The sequence below is a fragment of the Leptinotarsa decemlineata genome, unplaced genomic scaffold (assembly GCF_025532065.1).
Source record: "Leptinotarsa decemlineata unplaced genomic scaffold, Ldec_3_MD MMD2_tig00026361_RagTag_RagTag, whole genome shotgun sequence".
Lineage (NCBI taxonomy): Eukaryota > Metazoa > Arthropoda > Insecta > Coleoptera > Chrysomelidae > Leptinotarsa > Leptinotarsa decemlineata.
The window spans coordinates 3,890,811-3,906,727 of record NW_027412704.1 but is presented as its reverse complement, the minus strand read 5'-3'; the positions used below and the strand labels follow the sequence as shown (position 1 = coordinate 3,906,727).

General features: G+C 39.2%; 1 protein-coding gene across 1 annotated transcript in view; it reads right to left on the bottom strand.

The window, feature by feature from the left end:
* The window catches only part of LOC111502885 (A disintegrin and metalloproteinase with thrombospondin motifs 2), a 48,633-nt gene extending 36,289 nt beyond the window's left edge, over nt 1–12,344 (bottom strand). The window contains 3 exon segments of the mRNA XM_023157049.2: nt 2,435–2,751; nt 6,876–7,159; nt 12,073–12,344. Of these exon segments, the coding sequence (XP_023012817.2) occupies nt 2,435–2,751; nt 6,876–7,159; nt 12,073–12,252 (781 nt within the window). The 5' untranslated portion in view covers nt 12,253–12,344.
* Between the last annotated feature and the right edge of the window lie 3,573 nt (nt 12,345–15,917).

Sequence of the window (15,917 nt, the reverse complement as noted above, 5' to 3'; positions counted from 1 at the left end):
GGATGCAGTCTTGCCAGGATCACCCTGGGCGATCCTGGGAAGCTGGCGCCGAAGAAATATCTGGAGATGACCAGGAAAAATCTACGCTTAACAGTAGGATTTCTGACCGGCCACTGTCAACTAAGGAAACACCTCTAGATTATGGGGCTAGTGGACACACCTCTATGCAGGATGTGTGAACAGGAAGATGAGACTGTCAGGCATGTCCGGAGTTATCGTCAATAAGAGAGTGTGTGTCCGGCGAGTCTTGGTCTACACCTGCCGATATGAACGAGACGTCTCCCAGCGACCTGTCCACCTTCCTGGAAAGGAAGGATGGACGATGACCCAGGAGGACAACTCCTCGGGAGGATATACAATGGGCCACATGTGGTCTAAGTGCTCACCCTTCCTACTCTACAAATACAGATAGCTGTGCTCTCTAGAGATACAAGGTTTGACAGTTGATATATTTTCGTCTGGTCTGACGTTCTCTGACTACGCGTCTAGCGAAGAACCTGCAGATTATTTTTTTAAACATTCCCATAGCTTACCCAGGCCTTTGAATTTTATGAGGATCAGGGCAGGGCTTTTAAATTTCTGAATTGAAAATTAATCGGTCTATTCTCGTGGCTAGAAATACTGGAATACGTAGCTGTGGCTAAGCATTACAACTTCAAACTTTCACGGCCGTAGATAACTGGGTGACAGCTATTTTCCGGTTTTTTAGCCATGGTCTGCATGGTTTTTATGTTTGACGTTTCGTCTACTACTACGGTGGATATTATCAAGGGCGATGTGGTAACTTTGTCGCAGTGCACGACCGTTACCACATCGCACACCGCATATACCCATGATTCTTCAGCAGTTATAACCCTTTTGAGCAAATCTGGATCGCCGTTGATGCCATTTAATAATTCCTCAGCGATGCTCATGCGACGGTTATTTCACAAAGATGTGTAGGTCCTGCTCAAAAGTTTCATTCAGATACAAGTTTCTGTCTGTACCTAATGACGGTACTGCTATGGCTGTAGAAAGAGTGAAAGCAGGAAGAGTGGGGAGTATAAGGGTAGCAATGAATCAGCGGATGATTGAGGAGAGGAATGATAGGGGAGTACGTACCGTGATCACGCGGAACAGTCGAATATAAATTATTGGATCTGTCGCGGAAGGCTGTCCAACTGCTCACTGGGCATGGGAATTTTCCGGGATACCTGGCAAGATTTAACCTGGGTCCGGAGGTTCCCTGCCCCCGTGAATATGGGGAGCCTGAAACGGTAGAATACGTGATTCATAGATGTATGACTGGGGACATGATTGGTTGGCGAGAGTAGAAGGAGAGGACGGAAAGGATGAATGGTGAAATTATGTTGAGAGATGTAAATGGGAAAATGGAAGAATGGATTCGTTTTGTTAATGACTCGGCGGACAATGTGGTGAGGGAAGAAAGGAAAGGATAAGTGTAGAGCGGCACACACGTAAACACGATAACTATGAAGAAGGGTCATGGTCTTCCCAGTCATGGCCGGAAGTGGTACTGCTTGATTGTAAATACATCCAAGGATCTGCAAAGATAACTTTGTACAACTGGGATATACGGGTTGGGTCAAATAGAAGATTACCTTTTTGGTTCATTTCTTTGTTATTATATCTAGGAGCCAGAATTTTTCAAAGTATTAATTGATGTACTAGGGAGTAAGGATTGATTTGTAATTTATTGAGAAATAAAAAAAGATCTTCTACCCCGCAAATTCGTCTTTCCGTATTGCCGGCGCCTTGCACTGGTGGTACGGGGAGGAGATGAGTTCGGAGGAATAGGGGTTCCCTTGGCAGTGGCGGCGTTAGATAGAGGAGAAAATGCCTGATGTAAGGTCCACGGGCTAGGGCATCAAAGGCGTTATTCATGTACCTAATGACTGAGGAGTAGAAATCCAATACGTTTTTCCCCAAAAATTGATATCTTTTAAAACATTTCTTTTTTCAATGGGCATGATGATTTGATAATCTTTGACTCTACAGACAGAGTTGATTGATACAATTTTCATTATTATCTTGATGTTTTTTGGGGTAGTTCCAATTAGTTACTGTATATACTGATGAGATTATCAATGTCAGTTCTCTCATTCATACAATCAGAAGACATTAATTTCAACTAGTTGAAGAGAAAATTCTAATTATATTTATATAAATAATAGTATATTTATGACATTAAAAATAAAATAAATACAACAATAAAAATTAATTGGCGCTCCGGGGCGACTTCATTGATTCCAGTGGCGCATTTGCTTTTTCAGCTGCAGGAAAACCCGGAAAAACCTGCAGCACCACATCATCTGAAGATCTTGATCTAATCTAAGAGAAAATTCAATTTTGGCGATAAACTAACTTTATTCTAAGTTAAACACATCATCACCTCTCTATCTTCCCGACTTTCCCCGTATCATTCCCCACTCACCTTGCACCACGTTGGCGGACCAAGCCGTGTCATAAAAATAACCGTCTTCGTCGTCCGCAAATTGCTCCCGGTGCCATCCTCCCACGTAAAACGGGACGGAACTTCCTGCGGTGGATGAATTGCCTCCAGTGGTCTCCCTGCTCGAGTCCTCCGCGTCGAAGAAGGGATCAGTTTCTTCCTGGAAAACGTGTTCAAATTCAATATTCTCCTCGCCGCTGTCGATATCTATGGTGTCTCCGGTGAGATTGAACATCCACTGAGCGGTAGCAGGTTGCAGGACCGATGGAGAGCGTTTCAGGATAGTATGGATGTTCCTGCTGTGAATTCAGATTTTTTTCAGAATATTTTTTATAGGAAACTATCCTGATTTACAGTGCATTTCTTTAATGTAACCCCCTTTTATTTTTTGAACGGGTCAACTCAAAAAATTGAAATTTGGGATAATGAAATCGAAGCATACTTTATTTTGAAGTGAAATTGACAGATGAAACTTTCAAGATGGCAACTGGGCGCTATCTGGCAAAAAATTTAATGGAAAGGGGAATCTTGTGACACATTTTTTTGAAGCTCCTGACAAATGCTTCACAACCCTAGAATATGAAGTCAATATCTTCACCTACTACAAAATGGCGGAACATTTGATAATTTCCTGAAGACAAACACATTAATATCGATATTTCTAGAAATATTCCTTTTTATCTGCCATAATATGGCAATTCCAACAACCCGATAAGGTTTGTTAGTTTATTTTTTGTTTATGAAAAAGACAAAAAATGTCAGTGCGACAATGAACATCACTGTTCTGTTAGAATATTCTCATTTAGTTTCCGGTTTTACTAGTAGAAAGGTACCATGTCAACAATCTCTAAAATGGTCAATTCTCGTCCATTGGAAGAAAAAATTGAAGCAGTTTTTATTCACGGTGCGACGCGTAACTTTCACGAGACCGAAAGGATTTTCAATGAATGTTTTCCGAATGGTCCTATCTGTAGAAAATATTTGAGAGGACTTCACAACTACAGGTAGTGTACTCAAACTTTTTCTTAAAAAAAAAAAATTAGCAGCTACAGAGAAGGAAACATATCAACTACATATACAACTGAGCCAGACCCTGCACCCTTACATCTGGACCGAAATTGACAAAATCACCGCCTGGAGAACAGAGACAAACACACAAATAAAAACAGAAAAACTCAAGAAAAAGTTTGAGCATCTCGGACACACCACCAAGTCCAACACGACTTCCGAAACCAAAACGGTAGTGTATAATATTTCGGATCACACTCTCACCGACGACGAAACACACGTACTCAGTAGAGGTTTCAATTTTGCCATCACACCAAAAACAGTCCCAAATGAGAAAATAATCTCCAGTTTGGAAGCCACCTTACAAGACATGCCACCAGAGACCGCAGAGGATATACGACATGAAGTTGCACATGTCCTAAAAACACAAAAACCACCCAAATCCAACTTACCAAGGAAAGAAAGAGATGCCCTTCAGAACTTGAAAAATAGCAAGAACATCATAATAACACCGGCAGACAAAGGCAATGCGACAGTAGTCATGAATACCACGGACTATCAGAAAAAGATGATGAACATCCTCCAAGACGGTTCTTATAAACCATCAGCCAAAGACCCGACGACATATTTAGAGAAAACCACAAAGGCCAAAATCCAGTCTTTCAAGCTAGGTCGGGAAATCGAGCAAAAAACCATACCTCGGGAAAAGTCCAGCAAATGCCCGAAGTTGTATGGCCTTCCAAAAATTCACAAGACGGACGTTCCACTAAGACCAATAGTGAGTGCCATCAACTCACGGGCACAAAATCTAGAGAAATACTTATCCAAAATCATGCAACCAAAGACGGAGCTGGCAGAATCTTATGTGAGAAACTCAGAGCAATTGGTGGATATCATTAAAAACATCAAACTAAACGACACCGACATCCTTGCCAGCCTAGACATAAAATCCCTCTACCCGAGTATACCCATAAACGAAGCCCTAGCCACCATTAGAACTGATCATAGCTTTCCGCAACATATCACGGATCTAGCAGAGCACTGCCTTAAAAACACCTATTTCGGCTTGTATGTGATGTTGATATTCAGTGGTTTGAAGATGTTTGTTAGTTTCTTGGTTTGGTGTCCTACGTACGTAAATGCTGTCCATCGTTGTATTGTTTCGTCTGTTGGGGTAGCTTGATCCTTGTTCTGTATTTTTCGTTTGATTCTGTTTTCTAGTTTATCTATTGTCTTTTGGGTGTATCCGTTTTCGTTCGCTATTTGGTATATGATTTTCCGTTCTTTGTTTCGGGCTTCATTGCTGAGTGGTATCCTTAACATTCTATATATGAATGCGTTATAGGCAGCCATTTTGTGGCACGCCGTTTTGCTTTTTATTAATATTCCTTTGAAATGATATGAATCATTTTGTTTGTTGAATTTCAGTGATACATGAATTAAATTGATTGTTGATCATTTTTATTCGGCGCTGACGTCGGGCGTATTTTTATGGAACTACTCAACTGCATATATGTATGGCGTTGGTCATAGTATGGACCGCGACGAATAAAAAATTATCAACAATCAATTTAATTCATGTATCACCTAAAATGCAACAGTCAAAACAATTCATTTTTACAAAATACCAACAGAAAGTAAAACGGCGTGCCACCCCCTTTTACTTTCACTAATATTCCTTTGAAATGATCTGAATCATTTTGTTTGTTGAATTTCAGTGATACATGAATTAAATTGATTGTTGATAATTTTTATTCAGCTACACGGTTGAACGGCGTTGTGTCGTACTATAAATGAACTAGCATGTTGCCATATGTAACACCTGAAGTTCTTGATAAATCCGCTCGATACCAGCGCCGAATTAAAATTATCAACAATCGTTTTGAATGTACCTTTCAAATACAACAAACTTTTTAAATCATCAATGTAACACCTGAAGTTCTTGATAAATCCGCTCAATACCAGCGCCGAATTAAAATTATCAACAATCGTTTTAAATGTACCTTTCAAATACAACAAACTTTTTAAATCATCAATGTAACACCTGAAGTTCTTGATAAATCCGCTCGATACCAGCGCCGAATTAAGATTATCAACAATCGTTTTAAATGTATCTTTCAAATTCAACAAACTTTTTAAATCATCAAAAAATGTAATTCTTTGTCAGAAATTAGCTTCTTAAAAAGATTGATGAAATAAAATGATACTTGCTTGAGGATGTTTTGCACAAAAGTAACCAAATTTTAAACTAAATGCATTAAAGTGAATGTTGGAAATATTCAACACTTTTAATAAAATTGAAATATAACAATCTCTACTAGTCATAGAAAAATATTTAGTATGGAAAGTTCATTTGCTATATTTTCAAACAAACAAAAGTCTATTTTATTACCAACAATGTTTCATGGTAAAACTTTGACAGTCATTCAAATATATTCATTGAAATTTTATTCCCAAACTTACTTTCAGAAAGTGAATTTAAAGTTCCATTATAATTCAACAGTCAAATAAATAACTAACATTTTATTCAAAGGTCTAAATTATATGTGGAATTCAAACGTTTGTTGAATTTACTCGAATAATACATTCCATTGATTGTTGAATGAAAATGTTTGTTCATTGCTGAGTTGAACTATATGTATATAGATTATTTTTCAGTATAATATAGGTATAGTAAATTGGCATTCCATAGATAAAAATGGTTTTTACACGTCACTTTGAGTACGTTCGTAGAATTTGAGGTTAGTTGGCGATATATATTATTTATTTAAATCATAAACTGATATTATTTTATTATTATCATTATTTAATATGTAATAAGTGTACAAATAAATTGAAAAATTAATAGTATATACAAATAATAATTATTGAAGTTCGGAAAAATTCAAATATTCCAAATAATAAATTAAATTGAATGGTTCTTTGAAGTTATTTCAAGACTTAAAATAACGAAATTTATCGTCAGGTTGTCTCATACACAGTAGAACATGACAATAGTATCAACATAAACTCTAATAGATTTTTGTACTTACATAAGTACACACACATTCTTTTTTTGTGTTTTTCTAACTTGATATTCAGTAGTCTGTTTCGGGTTAGGTGGAAGAACAGACGGCAGTTTGCACCTTCCGGTGCCAATTGCCAAAATGAATCTCACACAGTTATTCAGTTCACATGTATAAATACAACTGAAAAGCAATAAAGACCTCATTATTATTATTTGGTAACGATGAAATTGCTTCTTTTGTCAAAGTACCCAATCAATAAAGTACGAAAATCTCATTGAATAAAGTTTATTATCCCTAGTTATTGATGATTAAATGAGTGCTCCATATTTTTCGACATCATTGTAAAAAGTGGTGCAGAGTTCACCGGGTCAGTTAAAGAGAAGATTCAATTTTGGCGGTATACTAACCTTTTATACAACACGTGCTCCCCAGTGGCTTCATCGAACGGCTCCAGAAAGTAAGCCACGTCACCAATTCCAACATATGCCCTCATAAGGTCTCCGCAAAGGGTCACAGCGGCCGTAGACAAGCTCTCCAGTCCTTTCACCGCCCCCTTATGGTAATCGCATCTTTCAACCGCCTTCAACTCTCCACGGCCGCCCAAATTGATCCATTCGGTCTGTAATCCGTCGGCTACAACTAGATTATTTTCGGGACCGAGTTCCACCGCCCAATCTCCAATCTCGACGACCTTGGGGAAGAGTTGATTAGGCAGTTTTGAAGTTTCTTGATGGAAAAGTGGGAGTAACTTTCTCGAGACATGCATGCAAGTCCAAATGTTAGTTTTTGTTGGGAAATTTTGAAAAGGTGGAGGAGAGCAAACTGGTGAACTGTATCTGAAGCCTTACCAGTATATCAAATTATGTTCTTTTTGGAAATGGAGTTTGACGAACAAGTTAACATTGATCCCTCATCTTTGAGTATCATTTATACACAGTGCGACGAAAAGACTCCCCTCCCTCTTACTTTATGAATTAATTAGGATTTTTTTGTGATCGACTATGAAGAAGAAAAAACAGAAGCATTTGAATAAGCCCACAAGAAGCTCCGAGTCTAGTTGAGATACGTTGGCGACACCTTCATAGTATGGAACCATGGGAACACTGAACAAGACGCCTTCCTGAAACACATCAACAGCGTGAGACCTTCCATCAATTTCACAATGGAGAAGGAAATCCACAACGAATTGCCATTCTTGAACGTATTGGTGAAGGGGACCAATACTAAATGGGAAACATCTGTATACCAAAAACCCGCTCACACGGGACAGTATCTGAATCACGAATCTAACCACCATCAATCTACACAAAAAAAATCATTAAGATTCTAGTAGATCGTGCTCTCGGGCTCTGTAATACGAAGGAAGGTTTCGAGAAGGAACTAGGCATCATCAAAAAAGATCTTCGACGGAATGGTTACTCCAAAGTGATGATGCAACAAATTCTGACAACAAGAGCATCATAAGGAAGAGAAACCATCACAACCAGTGCTTGCTCTTCCCTACTCCAGAGAATTGTCGGAAAGGATAAGAAGAATTGGGTCCAAGTACATCAGAACCTGCTCAGATCTGGAAACACCATCTGTAGCAGCCTCACGAAAACCAGACCACCAAACGCGGACTGCGGATGCCAAGAATTGCATTTGGGAATAGTAGAGCATGTTTGGACTCTTCAACATAATATCAAGTGGTCCCGAACAGGACAGGACAGGACAGGAAGGAACCCTGGTTTGAAAGGAGATCAAAGAAGCTGCATATATTTGTTCAACGACGCGTTCAGCCAAGCTAGCGTAGAGATACGCGACATATGAAAAGCTTTAATCGAGCGGAAAAACGGTCAAGTCTCACTAAACCGGTGGAGCGGAGAGAGGAACGGAGAGCTCCGTCCTCTCGAAAATATGTCAGGGAATTGGGAAAAAGACTGGAAATGTAACTAGAACTTGATAATCTGGAAAAAATCTATCTCTGACGAGAATAATCCCTTAAACGGTGAATAATCCCCTGGAGCTCATGAGAATGATTTATGAGCAACCTCAGAAAACAAATGGCCCTAACAGAAGAATCTAGTTTGACTGCAACTCAAAACTGCACGATAGTATAAGGAAATAAATCTCCTCCAACTGCCTACACAGTAGGTTGTGGTAAACGTAAAGGCAGTTGCCTTTGACCTCTCTAAAATCAAAAGACCTTAGAGATGTACATTAGTAGTACCAATACCACTTCTAAGCTTTCATTAGGTCTGATTCCCTAACATGTGTTTTCAGTTTCAATAATGTATCAAGACACATCCTCTTCGTCTGTTTACCAAAAAACAAAACTATGGTAGGGGTCGATGTTAAGCGTTTGGAATATTTATTCCGCGTGTCCTACCCCCGAACAATGAGGATGCTGACTTCCTTGCAAAGGAGGGTGCTGCAAACAACTTCATCGGACCAGAACCTTTCACTAGTTCGGACTTGCATTGTCTACTATATAAAATGATTTGAAATCCCTGGAACAACTAACAAAAGAAGAATTAAAAATGAATAGCTGAAAATAACAATTATACTAAGCAAAAATAAACCTGAAATGAAATTATAGTGAAATAAAATACAAGTAAAATAGAACAATTGAACAAAAATAAATAAAAATAAAGAAATGAAAGAAGAAAACAAAAATAAAAAGTTGAGAGATTCCAAGTCACGTTAGCTCACGACGTTTCGATTGTTAGTATCTACAATCGTCTTCGGGTGATGACTGGACTGAGAGATGACTATTTAAAGGTCGTTCTAGTACTTTCACTTATCCCCGATTTCCATTTTCCGCTTCATTGGTTCCGTGAGAGATGATCGTTTGGCGGGAGTTGACCATTTTTCGCTTGATGATGGGTTTCCATATGTTGCGTATTTCTACGCTGGCTTGGCTGAATACGTTGTTGGATAACATGTAAGCGGCTTCCTTGAATTTTCTCCTAAACCAATGTTCCTCTCTGTGCAAGATCTCAGCTTGGGACCACTCGATGTTATGTTGATGAGTCCAGACATGGTCTGCTATTCCTGATTTGCTGGTTTCCCCTCGCTGTGTGTGCTTCTTGTACTCGGCAATGCGAACATTCAATGGCCTGTTAGTTTCACCAATATAGGATTTTCCGCACTCACAAGGTATCCGGTAAATGCAATTCTTGGAATCGCAGTCCGTGTTTGGTGGCCTGGTTTTCGTGAGGCTGCTACGGATAGTGTTGCCGGATCTGAAACAGGTTCTGATGTTGTACTTGGAACCAATTCTTCTCATCCTCTCCGATAATCCTCTGATGTAGGGAAGTGCAAGCACTGGTTGTGACGGCTTCTCTTCCTTGCGAGGCTCCTGCTGTCTTTTAGCCAAGGTTTTTTCTACCATCGCTTTGGAGTAGCCATTCCGTTGAAGATCATTTTTGATGATATCCAGTTCCTTCTCGAGACCTTCCTTCGTGTTACAGAGCCCGAAAGCACGGTCTAATAAAGTCTTGATGATTCCTCTTTCAGTTGATTGATGGTGGTTGGATTCGTGGTTCAGATAATGTCCCGTATGAGTGGGTTTTCGGTATACAGATGTTTCCCACTTAGTGTCGGTTCTCTTCTCCATTGTGAAAGTGATGGAAGGTCTCACGCTGTTGACGTGTTTCAGGAAGACGTCTAGTTCAGTGTTCCCATGGTTCCATATTATGAAGGTGTCGTCAACACATCTCTACCAGAATCGAGGTTCCTTGTGGGCTTCTTCAATGGCTAGAGTTTCAAACCACTCCATATATATGTTGGCTATGACTGGTGAAAGTGGCGATCTCATTGGCAGTCCCTCATCTTGTGAAAATAATTCGTCCTTCAGTTGGAAATAACAGTTTCGTACACAGAATCCTAGTAATTCCATAATCACTTCTATAGGTAGATTCGTTCTCTCTTTCAGGTTCCCGTCTTCGGATAGCTTTCTCTGTATGATTTGGAGTGCTTCTTCGACCGGAACGTTGATGTAAAGGCTTTCCATGTCGAAACTAATTAGTTGATCTTCCTGAGTGACCTCAATTGACCCTAGTAGTTCGACAAAATGCCTTGAATTCTTCACAAAAGACGATGTTTTTCCTTGTAATGGTTGTATTAAGGGAAGTACAAATCTAAACAAGTTTTGAGCAGCCGAATCTCTGGAGCTGATGATCGGTCTAAGTGGAACGTCCTTCTTGTGGATTTTGGGTAGTCCATACAAGTGAGGGGGCTTACTGTGGTGTGGTGTTAGCGATGATCTTTCCTTGTCCGAAAAATAGACTTGGTGTATTTTCAAAATCTGGTACAACTTCCTTTCGATTGATGTAGTAGGGTCCCGTACGATCTTTGTGTATCGTCCCTTTTGAAGAAACTCTTCGATCTTCTGTTCGTAGAGAGCGATATCCATTACCACAGTAGCGTTTCCTTTATCTGCAGGTAGGATCTTGATGGTGTTGTCTCTACGTAGGCCGTTCAGAGCTCTACGTTCTTCATTGCTGATGTTATATGTTGGAACTGGTTCTCGATCCAGCTGTTCTCTAATTTTCCATCTGAACTCTTCTGCCTCGGTCTGGTCAATAAGGGAACTGGTGGAATGCACTGCAGTAATTATTTCTAAAGTGGGCAAAGATGTTGGCGTAATGGCGAAATTCAAGCCTTTCCTCATCAAGGATTCCTCTATTCCCGTGAGCGGGCGGGAACTCATGTTGATGCGTTTATTGATACCAAACAGTGGTTGGACTATAGTAGGAATGAACTACGATATCTAAGAGGCCTTTCTTCAGGTCACTGTAATTTGAATTGTCATATGCCGAGACTCGGACAGTGAATGTCGCCTCTGTTTGGAAAATGATGAAATAGCAGAGCACATACTTTGTGCCTGCCCCGCTGGAAACTGAATCAGGTTTTTAGAGTTCGGCAGAGCCGTACTCTCACCATCTGACCTGAGAGACCACTCACTTTACAAACTAATCGTCTTCGTTAAGAAGCAGGGTTTATTTGGTCGAGTGTGAATAGGTGTGAGCCACAATAAACCCTTGCGGATTGCGGTGGAGACTCCAATAGACCCAATCACTTCGGACCTAACCTTACATAACCTACCACCGAAAATAACAAATACAAGAGAATTTACAAAGAAAGAATTTCCTAAATTGGAGAGTCAAGGCGGCAGATGGGAATGGAGAAAATAAATACATGCATGATGACTTACTGTATAAATACCAGTGTATTTTCATCAAAAAATTGTTCATGTAGATGCCCGCCACATGCAGACTTGTGACGTCAACAATCAAAAAGTGTATTAATGTGACGTAGAATTCAAAGCGATTGTATTGATCTTTAAGTGACAGCGTGGACACAGTGTCATAAAAATGATGAAAGACACGGTTCAATTGGCATTTGAGTGTGTCAGTTTTCGGTAGCTTGTGACTAAGGTTCTTGTGTTGAAATATTTAATATATGTTTCGGTTTTGCTTTTCTGTTGTCGGTCATTTTGAGACGTGTTTCACGCCATTCAGAAAATAAACTTACCAAACTTATGATCTATATACCCAACAAAAATTATTGGCAATATATATCTGATCACGGAAGCAGAGGACATTTTTATGTCCCATTTACCTTCACTTTCCCATCATCCACAGATTGCTCCTCAATAATGCCCCTTTTTCTGCGCACAGCTTCCACATTAACTCTGGGATATACGAATTTTATATCCTCGGCGTGCGTTAAATCCACCACTTGCTTGGTTATCACGAAGTTCCAAACAACTATAATTAAAACAGGCACATAGTTACACATTGTAACAGCCGAAGCGAGGCTCCCACCGAACTGGACCAATTAATGTCGGGATAATTGTAATTTCCTAGCGAAGATGACATGTGCATGTGCTAAGTGGACTGATGAGTTATTGAAGTGTATTCCTCGAAGCTATTTTAATTTAAATGGCGTCAGTTTGTTTATACAAGGAGGTCTAAGAAAATATTCATTTGGTGTAAGTATAGTGAGAATGGTTTTCAATAGGACACGAATTCACCACGTTTAATAAGGTGTAATAGGGTTGACCCAAATCTGGAACAATTTATACAGTAATAATGTGAATGATTCTATCACATCATTTTTTGAATTGACATTGATCACCGAAAATGAATTGTTAACCTTCATGTCACAAATAAAAAGTAGATCAAAAGGAATCGATGATCTCGATAATTTTCTCTTAAATCTCTGTTGTGCCCGTTATTTTACATATTATAAACTTTTGCTTGGAGAAGAAAGTTTTCCCAAGTATGTGGAATCAGTCTATCGTGGTACCAATAACCTAAGGAATTCAAAGACTTGCGTCCTATAAGTCTTCTTCCATTTCTTTCTAAAATTTTGGAAAAGGCTATTGCTCAACAGTTGAGAAACCACCTTCACAACAACAATGTACTTCCAATTATGCAATCTGGTTTCAGACCAAACTATAGCTGTGCTACAGCTTTATTGAACATATTAGATGATATCGTCACAGCATCGGATAGAGACGAAATCACTGTCCTACTATTGACTTTAGCAAAGCTTTTGATACATTGAATCATCAACTCCTTCGATCTATATTACATTGTAATGGACTTTTTCAAAACACTTTGAAATTGTTCGATTCATATCTTTCACATAGACAACAAATTGCTAGAGTGGGAACCACATGTCAGATGTCAGGTGTCCCACAGGGTTCAATCCTTGGACCGATCCTCTAGATAATTTACACCTCCCATTTGACAAACTGTTTGAAAAAACTCAAATATCATAATGCCAATGATACACAGCTGTATTACTCTTTTTTACTCCTGACTCTGTACAGCAAAACAAAAATATGAGGATTTGAATCAATTCGTTAATGTATCGAAGAAACATGCCCTGGAAGTCAATAATTTCAAATGCTCTGTGATTGTATTTGGAAGGAAAGTCACAAGGTCGAAACTTAGCGATCTGATGATAAAAATTGATGACACTGTTTTACCAGTTGTGAATCAGGTTAAAAATCTAGGAGTTTTTATCGATGACGAACTGAAATTCAAAAAACATACTTCAACATTGATTCAAAGAGCATTTGGGAAAATGAAAGTATTATACCCTCATAGGCATGTCGTGAGCCTGAAAACCAAATTACTCATTTGTGATTCGTGGATATTATCTATTTTCAACCATTGTGACGTAGTGTATCATTATTTTCTGAATAAAAATGAGCAATAACGAATTCAAAGAGTTCAAAACTCTTATTTGAGATTTTCATACGGTATCAAGAAAAGAGAACCATACACTCAAAAAAGTCAGGTGGCTGAAAATGTACGATAGGCGACATTATTTCATAAAGTTATTGTCAATAGAACACCTCCCTACCTATATAACAAAATAACTTATCGAACTGATGTTCATAATGTGAACATCAGGCGCAAAATGATCCATGTTGTTAGACACTCCATAGAACTATTCAGAATGTCATTTACATATACAATAGCTGACTTCTATAACAACTTACCACCTTCTTTTCGGTCGAAATATGTTTCCAGTTTCAGGTACTGCCTGAAAAAACACCTTCTGAAAAAACAATAATACCCGAATATATTCTACGATACATTGGCTCTTGTAGGCCATAGCTAAAATATTTGTAGTATTCTTATGTTTATATCGATATCCGCCTCATCTCCCCTCTTTATTCGAATTAAATGTTGTACCCGCTATCACAATTACAATAACAATTTTGGGTCCTTTGTTATTTTTTTTTTGTTTTTCTTCTTCTTCATATTTTTTTTTCGTAAGATGCAAGAGGAAGAATGAACTCTGTTCAACCTTGTATCCTATTGACAAATTTGTATTTTGTTTTTCTCCATATTGTATCATGTTGTTTCTACTGTCAACAAATTCATTCTTTTTTTACTCCTGACGACTTCACAGGCTGTATCCAGCACCATTCTGTCATGTAGACACTCCAAACTCAAAAGTCCACGGCCTCCCTGTTGTCGGGGAAGTACAACCGTGGAACGGACGATTTGGGATGTAAACTCCTATAGAGATGCATCATTTTTCAGGTCTTTACGTCGAGTTGATACAGCTCCTCTCGAGTCCACTTCAGTACCCGAAACGAGTAGAGTAAGATTAGAACGGCAACTATATTTATTGCAGCAACTTTGCTCTTCCCCGACAGTTCCGATGACCAGATCTGTCAAAGTTTGTGCTGATACTTGCCGCGGAGAGAGTTTTTTACTGCTGTTACCTCTTGTGAGTGGCGTTGTTCCACCCCGAGGTAAGTATACGTCTCTCCGGCATCCAGATGGTGTAAGATGCTTCCATCTACGAGCTGCACATCATCTTCGTAGTATCCGCATCGTCCATTGAGATGAACCATTGCACATTTGTCTATCCCGAATTTTATACCGATAGCATGCGTGTACTCTTCCACCACCCTCAAGGGTTGATGGAGATCCTTCTCTCCAGAGGCATAAAGTTTAAGATCATCTATATAAAACAAATGGGTGACTTTGTGCCTCCGGTTTCCGAGGGTGCCACAGTTATACCCTCGAGTGTTTCTGAGCGCAACGGATAATGGCAATAGTGAGATGCAGAAGAGAAGGGGACTGAGGGAATCACCCTGAAATACACCCCTTCTGAAAGTGACCCACCCTAATTGGACTCTTACTTGACCAGATGTTATGGTGAAGCGAGTTCGCCAAAGTGGTATCAGTTGTTCAATGTATCTCATTATGTTGTCGGGTACCGCAAGGCATCTGAGCATCTGAGCATCTACGTCTACGACGTAGGTATGGCCATTAACTCACCAATGGCAGCTATATTTTCGTCTCCCAGGGCTGGAATTGTGGCTACAATCAGACTTCGAAACAAGAAAATTTATATCGATCGGTCAAATCGTGGGGCACCAGCTTTTCGAGCTTCTTGACCTTCCAACACGTTTTAAACCATCGAGAACCGCATTGGAGCTGACGCATATTTCTTCCGCCACTTTATTGTGAGATGTTCACTAAACAGTATCTACTTGTTTCACTATACAATAGTGTTTTGAAGAGTATCTCTACCTAAGACGCGCCTGAAGAAGCTATTGCAAAGCGAAACACATGTTACGATTCTTGAATAACCTAATAATACATGGAATTGCTCATTTGAAATTAGACGTCAACACAAAGTTGCACTTTATCTCTTCAAAATCTTCAAAAATGAATGCCATTCTTCAACTTTCTTGGACGAGGTCTATTGATTTACTTTATGCTTAACATTTCGTCTACAACTGCGGTATCAAAATATGCATATACTTTGAGGACAAACAGAACAAAAACTTCGTACGAATAGAACGTATGTCAGATCACGGTCAACAAATCCGAAAATATCTTTGACAGATTTATCTCCGACCGTAAAAATGTAGGTACTCACATTCTTCAATTTCTGATGGTCTCTTCCATAAACTGTAGGCGTTT